Source organism: Podarcis liolepis, assembly GCF_965112155.1.
Source record: "Podarcis liolepis genome assembly, chromosome: 2".
In the NCBI taxonomy this organism is placed as follows: Eukaryota; Metazoa; Chordata; class Lepidosauria; order Squamata; family Lacertidae; genus Podarcis; species Podarcis liolepis.
This window is the reverse complement of record NC_139555.1, coordinates 84991678-85018677: the sequence shown is the minus strand read 5'-3', so window position 1 is coordinate 85018677 and position 27000 is coordinate 84991678. Positions and strand designations below refer to the sequence as shown.

The window sequence follows — 27000 nt, the reverse complement described above, 5'->3', positions numbered from 1 at the left end:
GAGCAAGATTTAAAAGCTTCAGTATTGTTATTTACAAATGCTGTTTTGAAGCATTTAAAACCCTGGGACCCAGATATTTACCAGACTGCCTTCTTCTATACCAGCCCATCCATTTACTGAGATCATAATCAGGGGCTCCCCTCCTGCCTCCTGATTTATTTATTCATTTATAAAAATATTAATACTACCTATTACAATCCATCTCAAGACAGTTTACAAATGAAAATTATACATAATATAAATGCAACTGATAACATGGCATGTGATAACTGGAGAAATAGGATGGAATGGAACTAAGCTGATCGTTCTGTTATTACATTTCTGTTTGTTGGATGGAAAGATCCCCCTCAGCTCCCCCAACATGCTGTTCCAGGGGTTCTCCTGACCCACTCTGAGTCAATTTCTGGGTGTTTGAGGATCACCTGGGGAAAGAGGGGGACGTCCTATTGCACAAGAAGTATTTGCATAGGCTTCCGCTGACAGGATTCATTACCTGAATCCTGCCCATAGCCTTTTAAGTGCAGCCCCTCAGGTTTATTGGCCCTCATCCAGCCAACTACTGAACATTGGTTCAGCACTTGTCCAGCCTCACCTGCCTCCAATGACAGAGAAACAGAGAGGACAAGCAAAATACCATGGTTCACAGAATCAAAAGCCGCTGAGAGGACAGGGAGAATCAACAGGGTTGTGTTCCCAACGGAGTTAACCCACTGGTGCAACCACAGCAGCTTTAGTGCCACACTCGGGCCTGAATCTAGATCAAAGTGGATCTAAGAAATCTGTTTCACCCCAAAGTATTCAAAAGCACCACCCTCTTGGGTATCTTGCCCCCACAGGGGATATTAGTGTATTGGTAATGGTTGTTAAAATAAGGCTACCAGATGTCGCCATTTCCCAGGGACAGTCCCCGGATTTACAAATCAGTCCCTATACAAAATCCATTGAAGTTGAAAAGCGTCCCCAGATTCATTGAAAAAAAATCTGGTAACCTTATGTTAAAATCTCCCTGAGTAGCCACACAACTGCTTCATGACTCATGAGAGCTGACTGATCACAAACTGAATTTTCTCTTTTCACTGGTAGCTGCAGTACAGTAGCATTCCACCCATTCAAAACATCTGGAAAAATGTAAACACTATAAAGCAGGCCTGCACAGTTTGTTACCCACCAAACTGAATGCAGACCACTAGCCACATTTGGTGGCTCCTGAGTTTTTTGCTAGGCATGCCTGAGACTTTAAAAAAACAACAACAGGCAGTTGCTAAGCACCTCTCAGGCCACTGCTGGGCTGTGTTCACCATGATGGCTCAGGCCTACAGAACGGCCAAAGAAACACGTCCATCTTTTGGACAATGCAAGACCCCACTAACCACAGTGCTTCTTTTGCAGTTATTTTCATCTCCAGATGCTACAATTCTGTTAGCAAGAAACTCTGAAATTGACACGTTCCAAGAAGAAACCAGCACAGGCAGCATGAAAGGCTTCTCTTGCACATCTTTTTTTTAAAAAAACAAACCTCATATAAGTAACAGAGCCAAAATAGCTCTCTGCACAGCCTGAAAACTGGCTCTGCATGAATGACCTGCAATTTCTATAAACTGGATTAAAACAACAAACGTAGCCAGGAGTCAGCAAATCCTAAAGACTGCAGTTTTAAGCATGCTGGCTTGGAAACAAATTCCATTGAATCCAATGGAGTAAATGGATTTATGACTGATATGCCAACAACATGCCTAAGTTTGAGCAAGTGAGTAGGACAGCGTTTTGCTGAACCTAGCAACGTGACTAACATCGCACAGGTGTTTTATATAACACACCATGGCTGTAGTATTAGCAGCAGTTGTCAGAATTTCCAATAAGCAATGCAATTAAGTGGTGCTTGGCTTAATGTGAGAAAGGATCCCCACAATGGTATAATTGTGAGTTTTCCATCTCTCCCCATCCCCACCACTAATAATACTACTCTACCTTGAGGATTTTCTGTAATACTAATGAGGTGAAAGAAGGGAGAGTCACCTTGTGGTGCAATTTTCAGATTGCCAAATCACTGGAGGTGGGTAGGGAGCCGGCTGGGCTTGTTCCTGGCCGTCTTGCAACAGATCTGGCAAAATCAACAGGTATTTTCCTCCCCACAGCACTAAGAGAGATGGTTGGCAGCTCAGCCCACTGCTACAGGCCAAGGAGAAGGGAGCAATAAAAAAATTGGCTGTCTTAAAGGTTTGCCAAGTGCACTTATACTTGGCTTGTAACTTGCCACTTTCCTATGAGAATGAACAATTTCACACAGGGAACCAGGCAGAAAAGTTCCTAAACTGAAAGAGCAGGTTTTAAAAATTCTATCAGGCTATCCAAAATATTAACACGGATCCTTAGTTAGGTGGTGAACTTACACAAACCTAAGTGAGCTACATAAGAACAGCATTGCTGGATCAGGCCTAAGGCCCACTTAGTCCAGCATCTGGTTCTCACAGTGACCAAGGTTCCAATGGAGAGTCTGAAAAAAGGATGTGAGTGAAACAGCACTCTATGCACCTGCATCCCCAACAACTGGCATTCAGCGACATGCTGCCTTTGACTATGGAGGTAGAACATAGTCATTATGGCTTGCAGTCATTGACAGCTCTATCCTCCATGAATTTCTCGAATCCTCATTTAAAACCTTGGTGACCATCACTATCCCTTGTGGTAGCAAATTTCATAGTTTAACTATCCACTGTGTGAAGAAGTAATTTATTTTGTTTGTCCTGAATATTCCAACATTCAAGGATTCTGAGTGGAAGAAAAGCTTTTCTCAATGCCCTTTTACCACACCACATATGATTTTATACACCTCTATCATGTCCCCTTCTTAGTTGCCTTTTCTCTAAACTAAAAAACCTCCAAATGCTGCAATACTTCCTCACAGGAGAGTTGCTGCCTCTCTCTTGATCAATTTGATTGCGCTTTTCTGAGCCTTTTCTTATTCTACAATATCCTTTCCGAGCTGAGGCTATCAGAACTATGCACAGTATTCTAAATGCAGTCACACCAGAGGTTTGCATAACTGCATTATGATATTGGCAGATTTACTGGCAGTCCATTTCCTAATGATCCCGAACATAGCATTCACCCTTTTCATCACTGTCGCCCACAGGATTCTGTAGGAAGAACTGGATTGTGTAGAAACTATATCATCATCATCATCATTATTATTATTTGAATTTATATATTTCAAATATTCTCCAGAAGAAATAATAAGGATGCTTAATTCACCTTAATTACTCTTCCTAAGATAAGAGTATGCATGCTGAAGTATTCCAATGGGAAGCGAAATTGCCACCATTTGCACTTTCACCTGAAGTCAGGAATGGAAACAACACAAGCAAATACAAAGCAGGATTTGCTATCATTTTTTTAGTCCATAAACGTTACAGAAATAGTTCTCCTTTCCCCCCCCCTTCATTTCCCCCTCCCACACCAATAAAATTAATTACATAATTACTTATGCTAGTTTCGGCCACAGCAGACAGAGAGATGAACAGTATAGGTTTTAGCAAGAGCAGAACTGTAGCAGAACAGAAACAGCACTAATTGCGATGAATGCAGGATGGAATTCAGTGCCTCCTTTCATTTCGAAATGAGGGCTGGTTAACAACTACGTAGAGGGTGCTGAAAACACATCTCCACACACGGCTGCTGTAATGTGTAGATGTAGAAGCAGTTTACAGCATGGACTGGTCCCACTGCACAAAGAATATCCACACCAGTGCTGTACATTCCTGGCACAGGAAAATACTACAAAATACAGTGGTCAACCATTGTTGCAGCCAAGACTCCAGTTTCCAACAGTGGCTTGTCAAATTCCTCTGAGAAGCTTAAAAGTAGGACATGAAGGCAACAGTCTCTTTCCTTGCCACTCACCAAATGTTTGCCCCCAGCAACTGGTATACAAAGATATACTGCCTCTGTTTCTGGAGGTTTCATTTAAATTTCATAGCTAATAGCAACTATCCTCCAGCCACAGCATAGACTGACATGCATGCATTATAATAATTATTGCTTTCCTTTTAATCCCTTTCTAACAATCCTTAATATATGTACACAATCCATGCCCAGAACAGGGATGTTAATGAGCTAGTCTGTTGGTGGGAGGGGGGCGTGCTAGGCCAGAGTGTTTATCATTTAAGCTTATTGTCAGGGGTTTAGGAGCAGAGGCAAGGGCAAGGGAGGAAACAGAGAGCGAAGGGGAGGAGGCAGAAGAAAAGATGAGTGATGACGACGACCCGAGATCTCCGAGTCTTTCCAGTGAATCAGAGGATTCACAGAAAGGAGCACCAGTGGCCAGGGCAAGGGGGGAGTCTAGGGGGGCACCCCAGGAAGATAGAGCCAGAGGGGACTCAGAGGAGAGCAGTTGGAAATCGGGACCAGCGTCACCGCCAGAGAGCAGGGAAGAGGAAGGGAGCCAGGGGGCAAGCGCTGGCAGCTCACCACAGGAGGGAGGGCACGAGTCAGGAGTGGCCACACCTCCATCGGGGAGCGAAGAAACGGTTAAGCGGAAAGTGGAAGGTTGGGCGCGCGCGCCAAGTTCAAATGCAGAGGAAGGCGGCGCAGTAAGCAGCCCGGAAAGGGAGCCAGGTCCTAAAGCCCGGCGCAAGGAGACAGGAGGGTCCGGGTCAGCGTCAGAAGAATCCCGGAAGGAAGAGACCCCGGGGGGTAGAGGGACCCAGAGGAGGACAGTCAGGCGGAAAAGGTGGAGCCGGGCTAGGATATTAAGTTGGTGCACACGGGGCGGAGACTCAGACGGAGCTTCGCCGATCTAGCTACTAGACGTAGAGTTGCACGCAGCAGCTTGAGAATGGAAACTGTAACTCAATAAAGACTTTTACTAAATGATCGCTGGCTAGCGTGATCCTCTGTGAGCTAGGATCTTCAAGCAGCTCTGACACTTATGAATATGTTAGGGTGTGTGAGGAAAATTACAGAACCTCTTTTACTTGAAAGGTTTCAGCGCAATAACTAGACCAGTTCTAAAATAGCATTGCTGACATACGCAGAGTGAACACTTGAAATTTAAATCCCTACAGAAAGATGATGTTGGGGGTGTGTGGAAATCAGCTAATAGAAACTGGGGATTGATTCTGAAGCAAACTCACATTTTAACTTGCGAGAGTGTGGGTTCTCTGCAGAAGCCAATCTGGGCCCAATTCATACATTTATCTTTAAGGCAGGATTGTGAGCACAGAGATGCTTACTTCCTATTGGCTCCCAAGCCAATAAATGCATAGTTTGATCACATTGTCCCACTGAGTCATGTGAGCACCTTCTACATCAGCAAGGATGGAGGGGTGACACTGTTGTGGGAAGTATCTACACATTCTTATGTTATGTGGGAACCAGCCACAGAGGAACAGTTCTGCAGTGCCAACCAGATTACTATGTCAACATCTGAATTGGAGCTCAGGCTCAAATTACAAGCTATCCTAAACAATAGCCACAAACCTAAATTTCCCAGTAATGATTTGTTAAAGAAAATGAGTGATATGATGCTATTCAGCATTCCTGATTGCCCACATCAGAGAGCTGCATAGCTCCAAATAGCTGGACTACGCATTTCAAACTCTGCTCACTGTGAAAGGCACCATACAGTCAATAAAGCACTATCTGTCTACCTGGAGTGAGAGAGTGCAGAAGGACAGAGGCATAAACATCTGAGATTCTGAAAAACTGGTAAAGGGATGTGGTGCAGGCTTCAAAATTACTTGTGCCTGGAAAAAGTGGAATGCTTCCAATTAAGACATGACATATTCAGGCAGCCATCCTGTACCCAGCTACAGCTTAAGCTAAATCTTATTGAATTAAGAGGTTCAATTGTCCATAGCAGAGTGCAAGGTTCAAAATATCTCTTGAGTATGGGACTACCCAAGATCTTTTTTTTTCTACCTCTGCATTCGTATTTCTCCAAGTCTTGAGTTTTCCAGAGCTAACTTAAAACAGTATGAACAGCTTAGGAAATTTGAACTAGTGGTATCTGGGGCCATAAAACAGTTTTAGCACTACATAAACTAGCAACGTATGTGGCCATAAATACTGAATGTTTCCCACAGTGGTATTGCATACAGCCGAATCACAATCTTGAAGTCCTATGTGACAAGAATCAAATTTCAAGTATTGATTTCTTTCCAAAGAGAAAGGCAGTTGTGCATTTTTAAACTGCATAGAGAATAAGCACGACAGTGTATGAAAAACCTATATTTCAGCACTGACTGCCCAGCTGCATTCTGTGACTCTGCTGAGAAAGGGGGTATGACATGAGGAAATACTCTGCTGTTTAATGTCAGAGAGAAGCATAAGCCTGGGGTCTTAAAAGCATGTTCCTTTCATATTTCACAGACATACATATACAGGGCGAGTCCTTTAAAAGAGGCCCCATGGAGACAGAGTACACATGTTTCACGGGGCCTCTTTTAAAAGACTCACCTGTATTGTGCATACACTGACACGTGAAAAGTAACATTAAAAAATGAACCCTGAAATACAACATACAACAATTCTGCTAAGTCAACTGTTAGAAGAACATGTGCTTTAAGGGCTGAGTCATGGTTTCATGTTGTTTTAAAGGGTGCAACAGATTTGGCAGTTATTCTTGCTTACGCTAGATGCTATGTTAGTCCACAGCTGACTTACAGTTAACTCGTCTGATTAACAATCCTTAAAAGCTGACAAATAAATTGGACTATCCACAGCGGAGTAATATTTTTAAAAATACCTAAATTATGTAAAACGCTTTAAAATTTCTGTAAACTGCTTAGAGGCTTTGATGATTGAACAGTATGGAAATCCTGTTAAATAAATATATACAGTGGTACCTTGGGTTTAAGAACAGCTTAGCTGATGAACAACTTGAATTAAGAATGCTGCCAATCCGGAAGTAGGTGTTTTGGTTTGTGAACTTTGCCTTGGAAGCAGAACATGTTTCGCTTCCTGTTGAGTGTGTTCCATTTGTAAATTGAGTCCCCCGCTGCTATGGGAAAGCACGCTTTGGTCTAAGAACGCTTTGGTTTAAGAACAACTTCCGGAACGGATTAAGGTCATAAAACAAGGTACCACAGTACATACATACAAGGTACCACATACATGCATACATCCATACATACCAAAAGTAGATTTGGTAAGATCTTTTGTCAGAAAAATAAATTTTGTCAAATTCAGTAGGACTTTATTTTTACATAACTGTATTTAGGTTCAAACTGCTAGCGGTATCATTGTGTATGTACTGTATGTATCATTATTTACTTGAAATTCTCTCAGATCTTCAGCACAGATTTCTTTTTAAGGGTTAACAATGGCTGCATGCATATCAGTGTCCAAAAGTGTCCAAAAGAAAATGGATTTCCTGAGCTGGATGTCTCACGGTCACTTCTGACCTACTGCGAGGGGAGGCCCATGGCCTAACGGCACAAGAGAAGACCATGTCTGAGGCAACACTTCAGTCATGGTATCCCCTCCACCTTGAGATAAGGCAGAAATAATTGTTGCTGATTTTCGGCACTCCCAAAAAACCACACCTTTTTGCGCAGGTTTTTGGGCACAGCAGGGGGAATTGAGTAAACACTCCACTGTCTACTAGCGATGGTGAGCTGCAATCTTATAAATGTTTTGTTATTTTACAGTGTGTTAAGATGTAACACACCCTTGGATCAATGGAACTGATGAAGGGAGGAATGCAAATTGAACAAACAAACAGATGAATACTGTATTATCTTAAACTGGTTCTTGACATGGAGCACTGCACTGAGGTTACACAAACAATCCTGTAACCTTTTACCCTATGTTCATTATTCTAGGGGGGGGGGGAACTAAGAGCACTAAGAGTATCCAGTAGATGGATAGAACTAAGCTAGACCAAGCAGCCAGTGAGATGGAAGAAGTCCCCAAATATGGGATCAAAAATCAGGGAATATTGGAATTCATTTCTGTACCCAAACTGAAAACAGAAAAGGAAATCAATCCTCATTTGTAGCATAGCTGGCAACTGCTGAACCAAAACATACATGCACACCTACAACAATGCCAAAATAACGACTCTCGCATAAGCCTCAAGCTGTTATTCATTTATAGGAGAGCTGTGCTTTATGGGGTTCTCTTTCATCGAAGGCAGAAAAATTATAGAACATTTAAAAAGGCACTGCGCAGAAGCCTCAACATCCTATGAACTCCTCTAATTTTAACCCTGCCTGTGCTGTATCCTACAGCTTCCTTACACTGGGGATGCAAATGGTGAAAATGATAGTAATTATGTAAGTAATAGAAATGATTATACTACCGCAGTTATATGCATATATATCCCAGTAATTTAAAATGGGAAATACGTGCAAGGATGCGCACACAGCGTCATTAAAATTTCAGGGGGGAAACACACTTAGTTGTTACATCTTAAGGTAAAGGGACCCCTGACCATTAGGTCCAGCCGTGACCAACTCTGGGGTTGCGGCGTTCATCTTGCTTTATTGGCCGAGGGAGCTGGCGTACAGCTTCCAGGTCATGTGGCCAGCATGACTAAGCCGCTTCTGGCAAACCAGAGCAGCACACGGAAACGCCGTTTACCTTCCCGCCGGAGCGGTACCTATTTATCTACTTGCACTTTGATGTGCTTTCAAACTGCTAGGTTGGCAGGAGCAGGGACCGAGCAACAGGAGCTCACCCCATCGCGGGGATTCGAAACGCCGACCTTCTGATCGGCAAGTCCTAGGCTCAGTGGTTTAACCCACAGCGCCACCTGCGTCCCTCGTGTACATCTTACTGACATAAATTAAAAGTACATGCTCACAGCCTAACCCTACATGACAGGGGGTTGGACTATATGACCCACGTGGTTCCTTCCAACGCTACAATTCTATAATTCTGTGACAGGTACTGTGGATGGGGAACCTCCAGGTGTTGTTGGACTCCAATTCTCACAAGCCACAGTCGGCAGAGCGGTCAGAGATGATGGGACAGTAGTCCAACGACATCTGCAGAGCACCAGGTTCCCTGCTTCTGCTATGTGGACTGTAGCCGTTATACTTATGCCATGTCTATCGTACAGCAGTGAACCTTCGGCCCTCCAGATGTTGCTGAACTACAGCCTCCATCATCCCTGGTGAGTGGCCATGCTTGCTGGGGCTGATGGGAGTTGTAGTTCTGCAACATGTGGAGGGCCAAGGGGTCCCCACACCCATCATACAGTGTAGATGTGGACAACTACCTTATACCTGGTCAGAGCATTGGTCTAAATAGTTCAGTTCTGTGAGCTGCTCTTCAGCAGTCCGGCTTGGAGATGCAAGGGACTGATCCCAGGAAACTTTGCAGGCAAAGCCTGAGCTCCACCACTGAGCTACTGCCCTTCTCAAAACCTTCCTACTGCATGGCCTTTGTCCATGCATGTACAGCTCTCCATCTGCAATCATGGTATAATAAATAAAATTTATTATTATTATTATTATTATTATTATTATTATTATTATTATTATTATTATTTCTGCTTGTTTTTACTAGGCCCACCAAGGCTAAAGAACGATGTGATGTCACAGGGATTGGCTTACAGCCAGGATGCACTAGATGCGTCCTCAGTCTGATCCAAGACTGTTGTTCTTAGGCTTTCTAGGGTCTCCCTTCAACACATGGAAGGACAACAGAGAAGGAAGTGTGTGCAGGAAATGGCAGAAGCTGAAGTGGGAGAATAATAATAATAATAATAATAATAATAATAATAATAATAATAATAATAAGGTACATCAAAATGTTGGGAGGGGAATTTTACTTGTATCTGACTGGGCTCACTAGCTGAGTATTCTGCAGCCACATGCTCTGAAAGAAGCTTTCTGTGACACTTCTGTCTCTGCCTGCGGCATACTGTGGATTGAACACGCTAATCTGAGAAGGATGGTTCTGCTTGGTACCAGGGTGTTGAACTAGATAATATTTTTTGTCTCTCTTGTTTCTAATATTGTTTTATTACTCTCCAATAGGTATGAGAATTCTGTCTGGGTTAATAACAGCAGCAAAAATCAAGACTCTTATGTGCTGTTCTTCTCTGCCCCCAAATGTACAGATAATTGTTTACAGTTGGGTAACTGATTGATTAATCAGGTGAAGCTGCCCAACTCATCAGCTAAAACCCCTTTAATCTACTAAGATTTCATTCTAATATCCCAGGCTATATGCTGTTGCCATGGCATATTATGAAGGTCAGGGCTAGGTTATATTCTAAAAATCTCAGCTGCTGTCTTCTTTTTCTCAAGTAGAATTCTGCATCTTGTGATTGGAGGAATATGACTGAAAATCAGAGCTCCCACAATGGACAGAGCTTCATCCACATCAATGGGATTTCAGGGCTGGGATATTAATCACACTGCTGAAGTACAGAACACCACACTGTTATATACACTTACTTGAGAGTAAGTTCTACTAAATATAGTGAAGCCTGCTTCAGAGTAGATATGAAAAGGACTGGGTCACACAACCCCCACTTTAAAATGACATTTAGGCATTGAATTGGCTTTGAATTGTGGCCACTGTGTATAACTCTATTTTTCACATTTGAGGGCAACATTTTCATAATGAAGTCATAAAACAGACTGAAGTTGAATCCTGACAAGACAGAAGTACTGTTTTGGGGGGATGGGGTGGGCAGATATGGGGGACTCCCTGGTTCTGAACAGGGTAACTGTGCCCCTGAAGGACCATGTGTGCAGCCTCTGAGTCATTTTGGACTTGCCGCTGTCCATGGAGGCGCAGGTCAATTCTGTGTCCAGGGCAGCTGTTTATCAGCTCCACCTGGTACGCAGGCTGAGACCCTACCTGCCCGCAGACTGTCTCGCCAGAGTGGGGCATGCTCTAGTTATCTCTAGCTTGCACTACAGCAATGCGCTCTATGTGGGGCTACCTTTGAAGGTGACCTGGAAACTACAACTAATCCAGAATGCGACAGCTAGACTGGTGACTGGGAGCGGCCACCGAGACCATATAACACCGGTCTTGAAAGACCTACACTGGCTCCCAGTACGTTTTTGAGCACAATTCAAAGTGTTGGTGCTGACCTTTAAATCCCTAAATGGCCTTGGTCCAGTATACCTGAAGGAGTGTCTCCACCTCCATCGTTCTGCCCGGACACTGAGGTCCAGCGCCAAGGGCCTTCTGGCGGTTTCCTCGCTGCGAGAAGCCAAGTTACAGGGAACCAGGCAGAGGGCCTTCTCGGTAGTGGCACCCGCCCTGTGGAACACCCTCCCACCAGATGTCAAAGAGAAAAATAACTACCAAACTTTTAGAAGACATCTGAAGGCAGCCCTATTTAGGGAAGCTTTTAATGTTCAATAGGTTACTGTATTTTAGTGTTTTGTTGGAAGCTGCCCAGAGTGGCTGGTGAAACCCAGCCAGATGGGCGGGGTATAAATAATAAATAATAATAATAATAATAATCTGATATATGCTGTGAGCCACCCAGAATGCAATGGCACTGCACCGATTACAGGTAAGCATGTTACCCTCTGTGTCTGGAGGCTCTCACAGTAAAGATAAAAACATGCTTGTTTACAATCCAAAGGATTTTTAAATGCATGGCCCTACTAAATTTAATGCCGACCTGTCATCTATTGTTTATAAATGGACAGCGTGAAGCAGAATTCTTAATTTGAAGTTTAACTATTCCATATGTACCACTAGGTCAGTGAGATACTGATCTCTCTAAAGTTTAATTACTTACCGCTTCCCCAATACCTTTTTCTCCCTCTGGCCTGGCACAACAAAGAAACTATGTCTCTGCGCATGTTTGACAGACAAGTCTAAAACCTTGCACTGAATAACAACGGAGGAAACGTTATTAAAATATTCCCTTGCAGCCCACAAACTGGCTAAAAGCACTGACAGACTAGAAAATTACATTTGCTCTCCATTTTCAGAAAGGACCATATTTTGCACCCTTGGAGCCTCCTAACCTGGGGCGAGGGGGACTTAAGATATATATAGTACTCACCTCTGTATTTCGCTAGATCAGGGACTTTCTTTAAAAGAGGTTACTAATCATTCTTATCTTTAAACCATGCAATTTGTTTTCATCTGGCACCTTCTCCTTATCTGGCCGTCACCATCTATATGCATTAACGGAGTGCAAAATCTTTCTGCAAATGGATTTACTACAAGTATTAGGACAAACCCAAAGCAAGAGTGAGCTCTTGGCCTATACTTAAAATGTGGTACATTTCCTTCCATTACTTGATCAGTATCATCATGCAGTAATTTCCAGCTGAAAAGTGGAAGTAACATTTGGAGTCACTTGGCAGAAAACCTTCCTAGAGGAAAATTTACTGAAGTTCAGCTCTTTTTGTATGTGGGCTGTTCGTTTTTCCCTTGCTGGGAAATCAGCGGCTAGCTTGTATCTTTTATTTGGGATTTGGCCCTTTAAAAAAAGAAAAAGATATGTGCGTCTGAAAATCTACACTATATATAGTCACCTCCATCTTCCCTGTTCAACCCCTGTAGCACTGTGCCCACAAAGGATTGCTGCTTTCCTTATTAGTAAAGAGACAAGCTGAGAACTACAAACACTCACAGTGGGTGGATACAGAAAAGGCAGGAGAAAGTCGGACCTGCTCCCAGCCCTTTGTCCCTCCACTTGTATGAGGTCCCTTTGCCAGCGTTCTCCATGGGGACACAAATCTAAGGGCCACACTACGCAAGATGTTCTGCAAGCCTTTAGTTCTATTTTATTGTAATGAATACCTAGCATATAGGGTGGGGAGGACAAAGCTTTACATCAGTTTCATTGCTGATTAATTTAAAAATGTTTTATTTCTTGCTAGCCACTGTGACAGCTTTGTTACAGGGCAACCTATAAATACTGCAAGCAAATAATAAACGAATAAAGCAAATAAGCTGGCACCAGGTCAAAATTTCCACCAGTTGCTTGTTTGGCATTCTTGCAGAGTGGAAGGTAGAGCAAAAAAGGGCTGCATCTTTTTTTGTTTCTAACCAGTTTTCCATTAGGAACCTAGGACGCTGCCTTGCCTTGCAGTGAGTCAGCCCATTGGTCCAGCCAGCTCAGTACTGTCCACACTGAATGGCAGCAGCTTGCATAAGCAGCTTTGTTGTTGTTTTTTATTATTGTGAACTGCTCTGTGATCCTCAGGCGAAGGGTGGTATAGAAACTTGACTATTTTTTTATTATTATTATTATTATTATTATTATTATTATTATTATTATTATTATTTTGGGGGGTGGTTGGTTAGCATTAGAAAAGAAGAAGGAAGCAAAAGATTCTAGTCTAGTATCACTTTTCTTTTCTTTCTTTAACAACAACAAAATTGCCATTGCTTCAGTCAGCAACTCATTAGCATTATTTTCTTCCTTACAAGGGCCCAATGTGAATGATGCCGTATCATTACATAATGCCATCTGCAGGGGCATTTGGGGGGGGGAGAGGTGGGGAAGATAATTTTAAAAATGAAACTGCTACCATCTGAACGTGGTTCTAGACGAAACAATTATAATATGACTGACTGTTTGGTCATGGGGGGATTTCTGTGATCATGAAGACAGCCCCTGCAGAAGCATCCGTAAGTGGAGACTGCCTGCAAGGATTCCCCCACCTCCCAGTGTCTGTCATGCTAGAGACCTGTGTTCCAAGACATCTTCATGGTGTCATTAACCATGATTCATGGACCAGCTTGTTTGCCTTCTTTCATGGGTTTTCCCACTGCAAAACAAAGACAGATTTGTTTTTATGGAGCATTCTTGTGGCAACTGGGAAAAAATTATCGCACTAATGAGGCCTGTTTGAGCATCAACAGCGAGATGAGAAGCAGGACTTCTGTATCTTTTTAAAAAAATATCTTCTTATTTTGAAGCTGGGTTTTTTCCATCGTTGAGTCGAGAAAAAAACCATAAAGGGTGTCCCACTGAAAATTAACAAGGCAGTCGCCATGGTGCAGAGGAATGCAGTAACACCAAGAGGAACTGAATAGATAAGATGACTCCCTGGGAAAGAAGAAAGACTGAAAGCTACTCATGACATTGAGATATAGACGTGATGGGGTGCTGATTTGCCAGTGCTAAGTCTCCTCCTGCCTGCAATTATGTACTACTCCTAAAACACATAACTACTTCTCTGCAATATCTTCAGCCGGCCTAACACAACAATTTACATAGTATACTATTTCAGATTAAACACATTAGGAAGAAATCTAGCTGGACTGAATAATAAATAACAGCATACGTAAACACCTTGGTCTCTCCAGATGCTAAAAACCTTTTGTATCCCCCTACTTTCAAGGCTTCACTAACACTGGCATTGATCCAACACAAGCATCATTATCTCATCTTCAATTAATAGATGGTAGGAGACAAGAGACACTCAGATAGCAACCCTATCTACACTTAATAGGGAGCAAGTCCCATTGAACTCATTGGGACGTGTTGGTCCAGGAGCCAATCCTACTCTCCTAAATGCTGCCACCACCCCTAGCTTTAGGTCTGAAGGAAAGATAGTTATCTTTACAAGAGATTTGTAGGTGAACCAGAAATTGCTCCTTTACCCACAGAGATGTCAGGCAGACAGTAGTTTATTCAAAGATTGTATGTTTAAAAAGACCCCTTTCTCTAATAATAACATAAGCAAGTTATATAAGAAAAGGGTAGGCTCTCTTGATGGACAGTTCACCAGATGAGTTCAGGCACTGCCCTAAGTGCAATGCACGGCCTTCAAAGTATCAATAGCACACTCCTCCTTCTCCGAGTACGGAATGATTATGTTGTTATTACCATTAATTTATATACTGCTTTTTAAACCAAAGTGTCCCCCAAAGAGTTTAAACACACATGCAAACGCAAACAAATGATTCTATGAAACACACACACGTACAATAAAATGCTGTATATCAATTTGATCTTTTATTGTGTTTTTAACATTTTGTTGTGAGCCACCCAGAGTGGCTGGGGCAACCTAGTCAGGTGTGTGGCATATAAATAATGAAATTATTATTCTTATTACTCAGCAAGCAAAACAGTGTAAGACAGCAACATCACAACACAGGAGGATTAAACAGGGCTCTCCCTAAACCTACATAACTAACACTTAGGGGCTAGAAACTTGAATAGGCAATAATAAATAGTAAAAGAAGCCTAACCCACTAAGAAGAATTAAGGCTTCAGGGTGAACAAGTAAACAATGGAAATAATGGTAAAAAAGGAAATGCTTCCAAATATCAATAGCTGTCAAGTACAATCCTTCAAAAGCTTAGGACAAAAAAAAAAGACACACACAAAAAAGCCTTTGCTTCTTTAGAATGACCAAATGAGCCTTTACAATATGATTCTCTCCAATGCCTGCTGGTTGGTTTCCATGTTTGAAAGAAGAAATTGAAAGTTGCTCAGTTGCTCTACTACTACACCTGAAGCTAAGAGCCAAAGGCCCAGAGAAGGCCTCTACCTTAAATGGTGTGTGCTTGTGTTCAAAGGGAAAACCATTTCCAAAGACATTTAAAAAAACCAAAAAACGGTACTGTATATGATTCGCTTTAGGACATTAAACATGAAAAGTGGTTGGCCCATATTCTCAAAAAAAGTAAGCATAATTTTTAACTCAGGAGACTCAGATGGTTTATGCAGTCATAAACAGTCACCAAAAAATGTAGCTATTTATGAAGTGCTTAACAGATTTGACTGATTTTCTGGAAGACCAGAAAACCAAATGCAACAAGATGAACATGGGAGGGGAGAAGAGGGTATTTTATTGTAATGTGAGGTGTATATTCTCTACATGTGGCAAGCAGGGGTTTTCTAGCCTTTATTGGAAAGACTTGGCTTAACTAATATTGAAAACCTATAGTAGGGGAATGTGCTTTTTCTCTCCTCAGCCCAGCTGCCCCTAGGAAGAGTTTACAATTTTCCTGCATTAATGATTACCTGAACTTCCAAACATTGCTGAACTACCTCGAACTTGTTCTTTCACTGTGTAGCTATAGCTTCAATTATATTGGGTAATTGTACCTACTTTCCTGCGAGCGATCCGTGTGCTGCTTTAATTAAAACAAACAGTGTTTCTCTCATTATTAGAAATGAAACAACAAGACTAAATTAACCCAACCCAGATTACACACCAAACAGACTGCAACATAACATTTCAAATGGATTTTGACATATTTTCCCACAGATCAAGTTCAACAAGTTGAACAGCTTCTGCAATTGGAAAGACACATCTGCATTGCCCTGTTGAGATACCTGAGCAGTGAAAGCAAAAAACCACCCCACATCCTAAGTGAAAACTTCTAGTCTACCTTAGAGCCTACAGCCTGGTGATCACCACCTTCAAAGCAAAATTGTATTTTTCACTGTGATTGTTGGCACCTGGGTTTGTATACTGAATATAGTGGGAGATGGGGAGATACAGGTAAGTCAGCCCTTCACTCAAGACAGGCCACAGGCATGTGGACCAACTGGATGAAACACAATTCCGCACAGATTCAGACATTATTCACTTGCACCTTGCACCAGTGTATAAAGCCCCTCCCTCTCCTTTCTTCCCTTTGCTCCAGAAGTTTGGGGAACCCCAAGAAGCAGATTTGAAGAACGCAAGAGAGGAAAGAGGGAGAGCGTGCAAAATCCTTGCACCACTGGAACACTCGCCGTAACACTACATGGAATTCTATCCTAAACTTCACGAGACTTAATGTTTCTATGCATGTGTGTCAAGTTGGGGAAGTTTACATGTGGTGGCTTTCTCATTTTATATTCACAAGGGGAGGTGTATGTGTGAAGCAATTGCCGCTTTAAAGATTCAAAAGTTGCTATGTCACAGAAAAATGCCTGAAACCTACCTAGCAAGTTCGAGAGTTTTTTTCTTATGAACACTTAGTCCAACCCTATACTCAATAGGATCAAGGTAAAGCAAAACCAAACCAAAAAGAGTCACAAAATATAACTGTCTTCCTTCTGGGTTTGAACCCCCATCAGATTAACAGAACGGTAAAATTGACCCAAGGCTCCTCAGTATTATTATAGTTTATCATTAATAATTAGACAAAAGCCGTAGTGCTTCTAAAGAAGAAGCAGGGAATTAAAGGATGCTTTGGAAAGTGTCCAGGAATGTGTTTTCTCCAAGTATCCTAGTATTTCAAGATTGTCCCATGAAAGTCGGATGCGGCTGATAAATTATTATTCAGCAACCTACAATTTCCCTCTCTCACACATAACTCACAATACATCAGAGGCTAAAAATAAACGGCTCCACACACTTAAGAGCCACTTGTAAGTGAGCAGCCCTGATCCTGTTTACTTTGTTGTCACAAAACTAGGGCAATCTTGTTCTCAATTAACCACTTGGTGTGTGCAGACACCAAGCTACCAGGAGGAACGAAATGCCAAGTTCTAACTTTCACTGCTTTGCCATCCTTTCATTTCTTGATCAAAGACTCATGTGAGCACCACTAATTTGCTAAGAAATTAAACATGAAAGGGGAACGCAATTCTGCAACTCACTGAAGAACACTGTGGGCAGTTAATGATTAATTAGCATTATAATACGTGACAGGCTGGTTTCACAGAAGCAGCTTGTTTTGATTCTGAATTTGTTCAGTAGAGGAAATCTTTAAGGATGATGCCAGAACTCCTGTGGCAAGCAGTGCCAGTAAGTTACCCTCAGGTTTGGCAGAGCTGCCACATGGATCATGTAGTTAAAGTCTGGCCAAGGTAGATGCTTTACAGACAACTCCAAATCTTGTAAGGTTTGTCCACTGACCCTGGGAGGACTCAGGATAGAGCCTCTAAAATGAACACATCCTTGACTTACAAGTTGCAAAAACAAAAACACAACAAACCCAGGTGCAAGCTGCTGAAGCAATTCATTTGAAATGATACAGAAGTACCATTTCGGAGGATGGCTTCTGTATGCTGTAAACAACAAAGCACAAGGATTCTACAGGTTTTGTTTCTAGGTGAAAGGTTGAAAGCTTAAGGTAGGCCTTGAATGATGACAAAATTACGCTAATGGATGCTTTCCATGAATGATATGGGACACAATGCACTAAAGACAGCAGCTTATAAGAAGAATCAGGAGTCCTTTTTATTCAAAGAACTGCTTTAGTATCCCCAGACTTCAGCAGTTCACAAGTTTTACATGCTAAATAACTGAAGGCAGGAGGAACATAAAACGTCCACAGTCAGATCAATAGTCCACTGAGCCTTGTAACCTCTCTCTTAGGCTCACAGGAAAACACTAGCCAATGATCTTCATAGCTTCAAAAGCTAATGGGAAAGATCACCTAGATCAATTACTTCGTGCTTGCCCCATTGCTGCTCTTCCCATTTTCTAGAAGTGCTGCTGGAGACAAATTCATAGTCTAGAATGGATCATTGCTCTCACACAATATGGAAGTTTTATGTTCCTGTCTTCAGCCAGGTGTCGCATCATGCAAAGCTTAACTACTGTAGTTGGGGTAGCTACAGAATCCACTGAGACAGGAAAGCTGAATTCCCTACTGTTCCTTGGGTAACCATTTTCCAAATATGATTTCTTGCCTTGCAATGTAAAAATAAACAGAGCTTATCCTGTTCGCCTGCAGAAAAGACAAAGAGCAGAACAATAGTCTCACTCTTCTATATGTAACTCTCCTCCATTGCTGGAGCTGGCATTTATATTCAACAAGCCAGCTTCAGTAGAGAAAAAGGACAGAAATAACAAAAAATGAGGAAATTCCACATAAGTCCACCTAGAGTGCAATATTCATGCTTCCTGAAGAACCATATCCAAGAAGTCATTATTCTGCAGGGGATTATGAAAAGGGGATTATCTAAATGACTGATTATTTAGTAATTTTGACTGTTATTTGAACCTATCTTCAGGGCTCTTGAGTTCCAGTAGAACCCTATAGCCAAGCTAAAGAGTCATCTCAGTACACAGCTACCATTAGGAAAAGTAAATAATCATGCAACATGTGGGCAAACTTGCCATTGAACTGAGATGTATAACCATTTTAACTTGGCTCTGAAGTTTTTACTTACTTGCCCTAAAATAATGGTAAGGACTGTGCAACCTGAAGCTTCACACAGCTCTGAAACTCAACAGTGTTTGATTAACATATTTATTTACATGTTGAATTTTCTCACGGCATTTGGTTTCACTGGGTTAAGAAACAGAACTGTTCCAATCTTCCAAGCCTTACTCATGTGAGTTGCTTTTAAGGCCTATTCTAATGAGTAGGAGGATGAATGATTAATAGACAGCTCCTCTCTTACTGCAACAGCATGCAATGCCTTACTCAAGATGGGCTTACCAATAGTTATATTAGTGCAATATTTCAACATGCAACATTACTCCATCACAAATACTGAAGGATCAAGGGTGTTACAGCCTTTGAAGTGAAGTTGCTTGGGGCAAGGATCGGTTTGACAAAGAACACATTCTTTGTGCTACTCTCTGTACAGCAGAACAAACAGGAGTGAAGCTGAATGAAAGGTGTCTTATTTATTTACACACAAGAAATGCTCCCCTTTGCAGTGCTCACCTTGGTGGGGTGGATGGCTTCCAGTATCTGCAGAAAAGGTACTGCCCATCAGCGTTGACCAAATGAGGAAGGTCCCGATATGGGACATTCTGGGGAGTCTTCCGTGGGGAACTTTCCTCTGGCATTCTAGAAGAGTGACCTACAAGGTGTGGAAAGAGGAAACACACACTTTTAGGCATAATTGCTGGAAAGAGTCGGCATGCAAAGGAATCCGTGAATACTATACAAGGAAGAGTGTAATCCACAGATCAACTTGCACTATCCAAGTGAACCTCTTCCACTTTCCAAAGATGCACAAACCTAGGCTGGATTTCTTCTGCTCCATGCAACTGCTCTGCAGACTGAAGACTCACATTTTCTTTTTGCAGGAAGAAAATGCTCAAAGGGTAGAAAGGAGAAAGAGCACCCAACCACACTGCCTCATTATGGCTTGTAGTCCCCCCCCCCACTCCTCATCTCCCATCTGTGTTTATTTTCCATCAGTTTAAGGAAGCGGATCTTACACACACACAAAAAAAGATTTTAGCTGCAATCAAGTGCAAATTGTGAAGCTCCTGTATGGATACAAGAAGCCAGCTGCATAAAAGATTCATCATCTCTCTTTTTTTAAAAAAACAACACACATATCTCCAAAGAACGGCACAAGAGACACTGTAATGAGGTGACTGACACTGCCTTGTTGCTATGATCCTTTCTGACATGTGAGGGAAGGGAGGGTAAAAGAAAAGCCCATACAGAACGTCGTAACAAACCTGATTTCATCCTGTGCACGGTTTGCCGGCATTGCAAGTCAAATGCAATCAAGGAGAGCGCTCTGCACGTCGCCGAGGAGCCGCAGGAACACCCCGCCTAACACCCAGCACCCCGCCAGTGGCTAGATCAATTCTTCACCGTTGCAAACGGCAGCTAACTGAGCCGCTACCAGCAGCAATGCTCACTTCCCACCCCTCCTTTGCAAGCTCCTGTGCTCTACAGGGGCTGGGCTGCCTGCGATCAGTTCTCGCTCTAGCTCTTCCCCCTCCCGCGCTCCTCTTTGCAAGCGCTCTCTCGGAGGAAACTGGTCTTAATCAATTTACCACTTCTTGCTAATTTCAACACACCCCCACCCCGCGCCGTTCTTCTTAAGCAAATCGCGCGTGTGGGCTGGTGGGAGGAAGAAGGTGGGTGATAAAGTGTAGCCGGGGTGGGGGGAGGAAGCAAGCAAGCAAGCAAGCAAGCAACAGTCCGCTTCCCAGAAGCTGCTCTCTCTCTACTCGCACACGCGCTCGTACACAAACATCAAAGGCACCTTGAACATTCAGCCATGGACCGGTTAAACTGAAAGTTCCCAGGCGGGGCCGGCTGCAGGTTGCTTTCAAACTTTGCTGCCAATACGAGGTCAAGGGAAGAGATGCAAGGGGGGAGGAGAGAGATGTCTTTACTGCTGCGACCCCGGTTGGAAAATACCTGGGGTCCCTTCCTATTCCTTTCCGCAAGATCTGCTTCCAAACACCCGGGTATTAAACCCACCGGGTTACTGCATTTGAAAAGCAAGCAACCTTCCCCCCGACCGCAAGCCCTCTGCTTGTGTGTTTTAGGGCTTTAGGAAAGGCAACGGGGAGACCCGCTTTCTAAATAAGCCCGTGTTGCGGAGCAGATTGGGATCCAAGCAGGCGCCCGCCGCGAGAGGACGCGATCCGCAACTCCGCCGAGGCGCGCGCGTTGCCTTTCCCGGCGGCGGCGGTGGAGGCGGGGATTGTGGCGGGCGGGCGGGCGGGCGGGCGGGCGAGAGGAGAGGGCTTCGTTACCAGGTGCCGAGACGCGCCGGGCTGCTTGCCGGGGATGATGCCAGGCGCGGAGCCGCTCGCTCCGTTCGCAGGCAGGTAGACCTTACAAAGCGGCCGAGGCGCCCGAGGGGTTTATTCTAAGGCCGAGGAAATAAACGCCTTCCCTTTCTGGTAGGGCAGGCGGGCGCACAGGAGGAGGAGGAGGAGCAGCGGCGGCAGAAGGAGCTCTTCCCCACCTCCCCCGCGCCTTGCTGCGAGAGATCTTCCTACTGGTGGCCACGCGCGGAGACCTGGCTTGCTGGCCACGCCTGGGGCCGGGTGACTCCCCTGGGGCGCCTGGGCGGAGCCCTTCTTCCTCCTCCCCCGCGCCGAACCCGGAATCTTAGGGCATCGCCTTGTTGGGCGTCAAGGAGGGCAGCGCGGTGCTATTCCTCCTTGGTGGCGCCTCTCGAGGAGGAACTAAGGAGGCCTCCACCTCCGCATACCTGCCAAGCACCTCCGCCCGAGGGGTAAAGCTGCCAGTGGGCAGGTGGTGCCACTTGGCGGGGGTTCTGAGGGCAGAAGGCCTGGGCCCCGCTCAGTGGCGGACCCTGAGGCTTTTGGGGGGTGCCTCTTCGCAACCAGCAACAAGGCCTGGGTAACCATTGTTATCATCTTCACGGGGGTTGCTCCACGACAGATCACCACGTGTGTGTTTTGTTTTGTTTTGTTTTGTTTTTAAAAAACAACTTTACTACTACATTTCAGATTTTGATTAAAATTGCTGCACTGGGTTGGCTCACATGAAAAAGTCACGTGTGAATTCCCCCCCATCCCCAAATGCCTTTATAGTTTTCAAGTTATGAGGAAGATGAAAATTAGGGAAATGTTATATACGTGCGGGAATAAAGTCGCTTCTTTATTCATCCCTCCAGGATTAGGGACCCTGAAGATTTAAGCTTCATTAGTTTCATAATAGATCTGGCCCCATTTAGGGGAATGAGCAGGTGAGGGCCTCAAATAAAGCACACTTGGCTCATGGCATTGAGGCACCACATAATACTGCTATTGAAAAGGGGTGTGGGGTGGTGGTCATAAGATCAAAGTTTAAAATTGCCTAGATCAGGGGTCAGCAAACTTTTTCAGCAGGGGGCCAGTCCAGTCTCTCAGACCTTGTGGGAGGCCGGACTATATTTTGAAGGGGGGGGGGGAATGAACGGATTCCTATGCCCCACAAATAATCCAGAGATGCATTTTAAATAAAAGCACACATTCTACTCATGTAAAAACACTGATTCCCAGAACATCCGTGGGCCTGATTTAGAAGGCGATTGGGCCAGATCCGGCCCCGGGGTCTTAGGTTGCCTACCCATAGCCTAGATCAGGGGTCCGCAACCCGCGGCTCCGGGGAACTGTGGCTCTTTTACACCTTTGCCGCGGCTCCGGGGCGGATACTAGTGAGGGGAGGAGGCGCATTGTGCGCCCCGACACTCCCCACTGTGGCAGGCGCTGTACAGGCTGTGACGTCGCATGGGGGCGGTGCGTGTGTTAGTCACGCACCGTCCCAACATCACCTTCCCGCCCGCCCGCTACATTGTAAGGGGCATGTACGCTGGTCACTGTTTTGAAGGGGAGTGAAGAACACACACACAAAAAAGGTAACTTGTTATTTTAACGTTTATTTCTATGAGGAGGAGTAATTCTGAGGGGTCAAACAAAGAAATAATAAAAAAGTGACAAAAAAGTTATTTTTATAATGACGAGTTTTGCGGCTCCCAGTTTTTTTTTTCTTCGGAAACAGGTCCAAGTGGCTCTTTTTGTCTTAAAGTTTGCAGACCCCTGGCCTAGATTCATCCCTGACTAGTTATTCTAAACAAGGGGAAGGAGCACCAGCACTGATTTACAGAGCCCCCCCCCATACATTTTGTGGCACCCTCTCTCAGCCGCTGATTTTTGAAGGTGTGTGGTTTGAGTAAAATTGGTGGTAGATTGTTTGCGGTTTATGGTTTATTAATCCACCACCACCAACAATCTCTGTAATTTTGAGCACTAAATCTGAGAGTAGCTCCTGGACCTTAGGTTCACAGCTGTAATTTATTGTGAATTGCAGTTATGAGTGTTACTATTAATAGTGCCAAGCATAAATAATAATAGGGATTTTGTTTTGCATTCTGAATACATGGGCCTGACTGTGGAGGATACAGTCAGAATTGTATGGAGTATGAGTGTAAGCTTTGGAAAGTCTCCTGTTCAAATGCTGCCCCAGCGATAAACTCATTAGGTGACCTCAGCCCCATGGCTCTAATGTGTAGAATAATAATAATAATAATAATAATAATAATAATAATAATAATAATAATAATAATAATAATAAAGTTACGCATGGCATACAAAAGGACAAACAGCAGCCAGTTGTCATAGGTAGTTAAAGGACCAAATATCCAGCTACATGAAAGTAGCTTCATATGCTTGTTCTGATATACCATTCAGAATTATTGAGTTTATCTATGTAGAATACACTGTACAAAGGCTGCTCATATATGCTACTACTATTAATGGTCTCCTGAGTCCACTAAAAAATTAAAAAGCACAGAGAGTCGCTCAGAAATTTTTATGTTATATGGTGGCACACAAATGTCATTAATAAATAAATATACATAGAATCATAGAATCATAGAATCATAGAATCATAGAGTTGGAAGAGACCACAAGGGCCATCGAGTCCAACCCCCTGCCAAGCAGGAAACACCATCAGAGCACTCCTGACATATGGTTGTCAAGCCTCTGCTTAAAGACCTCCAAAGTAGGAGACTCCACCACACTCCTTGGCAGCAAATTCCACTGTCGAACAGCTCTTACTGTCAGGAAGTTCTTCCTAATGTTTAGGTGGAATCTTCTTTCTTGTAGTTTGGATCCATTGCTCCGTGTCCGCTTCTCTGGAGCAGCAGAAAACAACCTTTCTCCCTCCTCTATGTGACATCCTTTGATATATTTGAACATGGCTATCATATCACCCCTTAACCTCCTCTTCTCCAGGCTAAACATGCCCAGCTCCCTTAGCCGTTCCTCATAAGGCATCGTTTCCAGGCCTTTGACCATTTTGGTTGCCCTCCTCTGGACACGTTCCAGTTTGTCAGTGTCCTTCTTGAATTGTGGTGCCCAGAACTGGACACAGTACTCCAGGTGTGGTCTGACCAGAGCAGAATACAGTGGCACTATTACTTCCCTTGATCTAGATGCTATACTCCTATTGATGCAGCCCAGAATTGCATTGGCTTTTTTAGCTGCCGCGTCACACTGTTGGCTCATGTCAAGTTTGTGGTCAACCAAGACTCCTAGATCCTTTTCACATGTACTGCTCTCAAGCCAGGTGTCACCCATCTTGTATTTGTGCCTCTCATTTTTTTTGCCCAAGTGCAATACTTTACATTTCTCCCTGTTAAAATTCATCTTGTTTGTTTTTGCCCAGTTCTCTAATCTGTCAAGGTCGTTTTGAAGTGTGATCCTGTCCTCTGGGGTGTTAGCCACCCCTCCCAGTTTGGTGTCATCTGCAAATTTGATCAGGATGCCCTTGAGTCCATCATCCAAGTCGTTGATAAAGATGTTGAATAAGACTGGGCCCAAGACAGAACCCTGTGGCACCCCACTAGTCACTCTTCTCCAGGATGAAGAGGAACCATTGATGAGCACCCTTTGGGTTCGGTCAGTCAGCCAGTTACAAACTTCAACATCAGAACATATAATCTCATATATTTATCTAGATATAGATGTTTGGAACTACAGCTCCCACCAGCCCCAACCATCTGGCTAGCTGGGGCTTATGGGAGTTTTAATCCAGAATACCTGGAGGGCACCAGGTTGGCAAAGTCTGGCCTAGAATAACAGATGCAATGGGAGATGCCATTTTCTCTAAAGGGTTGCTTTTCATCCTAAAAAGTGAAGTCCTTGTAGAATACAGTGAGCTTTATGAGTTGTACTTGTGGTCAGATAACTATAATAAAAAATGTAGGCCAACTTTGTTACGAACAAATTGAGTGAAAAGTTATTTATGGCAATTAACTTTGACTTAAGAGCGAAAGTTACTTCTTGATTTAATGAGGACTTCATGTAAATGTTTAAAACTCTCCCATGAAAAACAGTGGTATATAAAGGGCTCAGTTTCTGTTAGATTGTGCCCTTAAAATAGTCTACTGCCTTCTACTTCTTATGAGGCCTAGATGGGCTCTCTCTTTGCTTCAAAACTGCTGCATTATTTCAGTGATTTTTGAACTGCTAAAATCCTAAGGCTCCAGCTGGATCTGAACACTTCTGGCTCATGAAATCTACATTCTCTCAAGTGACTGAAGATCTAATGGCATGGTAACAAACAAGTCAAACAAGTGAATCTTTCAGAGCATGTGCCAGTTTTTCCTAATCCCAACAGACTCTGTTGGGATTTTGAAATGTTGCCTTCATATTATGCCATTTCCTGTAATCCAGAAAGCTAATCAATGCCTTGAGATGCCACAGAATGTCTTGTCTGTTTTCAAGGATGCTTCCCAAATACAAAATGTCGCTGCTCACATTTTCAAAACAAAGGGATATACTAGCAAAGCTGATCAGAGCCTTATTATGTATTGGTTCTGCAGAAGAAATATATATAAAGTAAAGGAGATGGATAGCATTATTCACACAAAACAAGCAAGGAAATGATAGAAGCAAGCTGCTGGGCTGTAAAGAATTCTTCAGGCTGATGTGCATTATTAAAATGAGGATTCAGGAGCACTTCTAAACTGCTAACTTGCTGTGTCAGGGGAGTGCAACCTCATATAAAATAGGCTGAACACCATCTCCCTGGACATAACCAGGACATGCCCACAGCACCTCCATCTTGTCATGATTCAACTGTAGTTAATTGGCACGCATTCAGCCAGCCTTTGCTTTTTCTTATATGATTCTGCCAAGACACGCTGTCTAAACACAGTTCAATTACATTCTGTTTAGTATAACTTTCCATACAGATGAAACGTCAACAGAGTAACATGCCATCACCTTCCATTGGGGGCATTCTTCTTTGGAGATCCTTCCAAAGTAATTGTAAAGGCCAGCTCCTTCTGAACATCCCCAAAATTATGTAAGGAGGTTTCGGTTTGGTTCCATTTATGAACTTCTGGAGTACACAACTGCCAAGGTCAAGATTAACTGAAGCTACTCTAATGCTGAAGTAACCATGGGAGGGCAATCACACAGGCATGTCTCTGGATTAAATATAGGATGGGACTGGCACCTCCAAAGATCCCCTGATGCTTGTTGAAGTAGTGCAATCATGAGCTATAAAATAAAATCAGGTACAATGTTTTATTATGTTTCATACTTTCCTCTGAATATTTTATTTTGAGCACATTCTATGCAACCTACTGGGAAAATGGGTAGTCAAACCTTTTCAGTCTCATCCTCATAATGCAGCCAATTATATGTATTTTTTTCTTTCAGATGCCTATCAATGTCCAATAGCCTCTAGCACCTTAAGAATTACAGTAAACAGTATCTGAAAAACTAGGCATTGTGCCCAGGTAAATTTCAAATATGGAACAAAAGCCAAGGAGAGGAAATGAAAATGCCAACAACAACAACAACAAATTGAAAAAGTACTCTCAAACCACATTAATAATAAAAAAGAAATCCAAAGCAGATTTTCCTCCTTTTATAGCTTATATGAAATCACATAAAAGGATTTTATTAAAACTTCAAATGGTAAAAAGCA

At 43.2% G+C, this 27000-nt stretch overlaps 1 protein-coding gene across 10 annotated transcripts in view; it reads right to left on the bottom strand.

Annotated features, from left to right (window-relative positions):
- MGLL (monoglyceride lipase) overlaps positions 1-27000 on the bottom strand; it is a 160555-nt gene that overhangs the window by 59384 nt on the left and 74171 nt on the right. For 2 of the 10 annotated variants that reach the window (XM_083489422.1, XM_083489424.1), the window contains exon 2: positions 19513-19651. In XM_083489422.1, coding sequence (XP_083345548.1) covers positions 19513-19637 — 125 coding nt within the window. In that variant the 5' untranslated portion in view covers positions 19638-19651. Of the gene's footprint in view, positions 1-19512; positions 19652-19812; positions 20204-20264; positions 21674-27000 lie in introns of those variants that run through there. The other 8 variants (XM_083489421.1, XM_083489420.1, XM_083489427.1 and 5 more) reach the window with 8 other exon arrangements.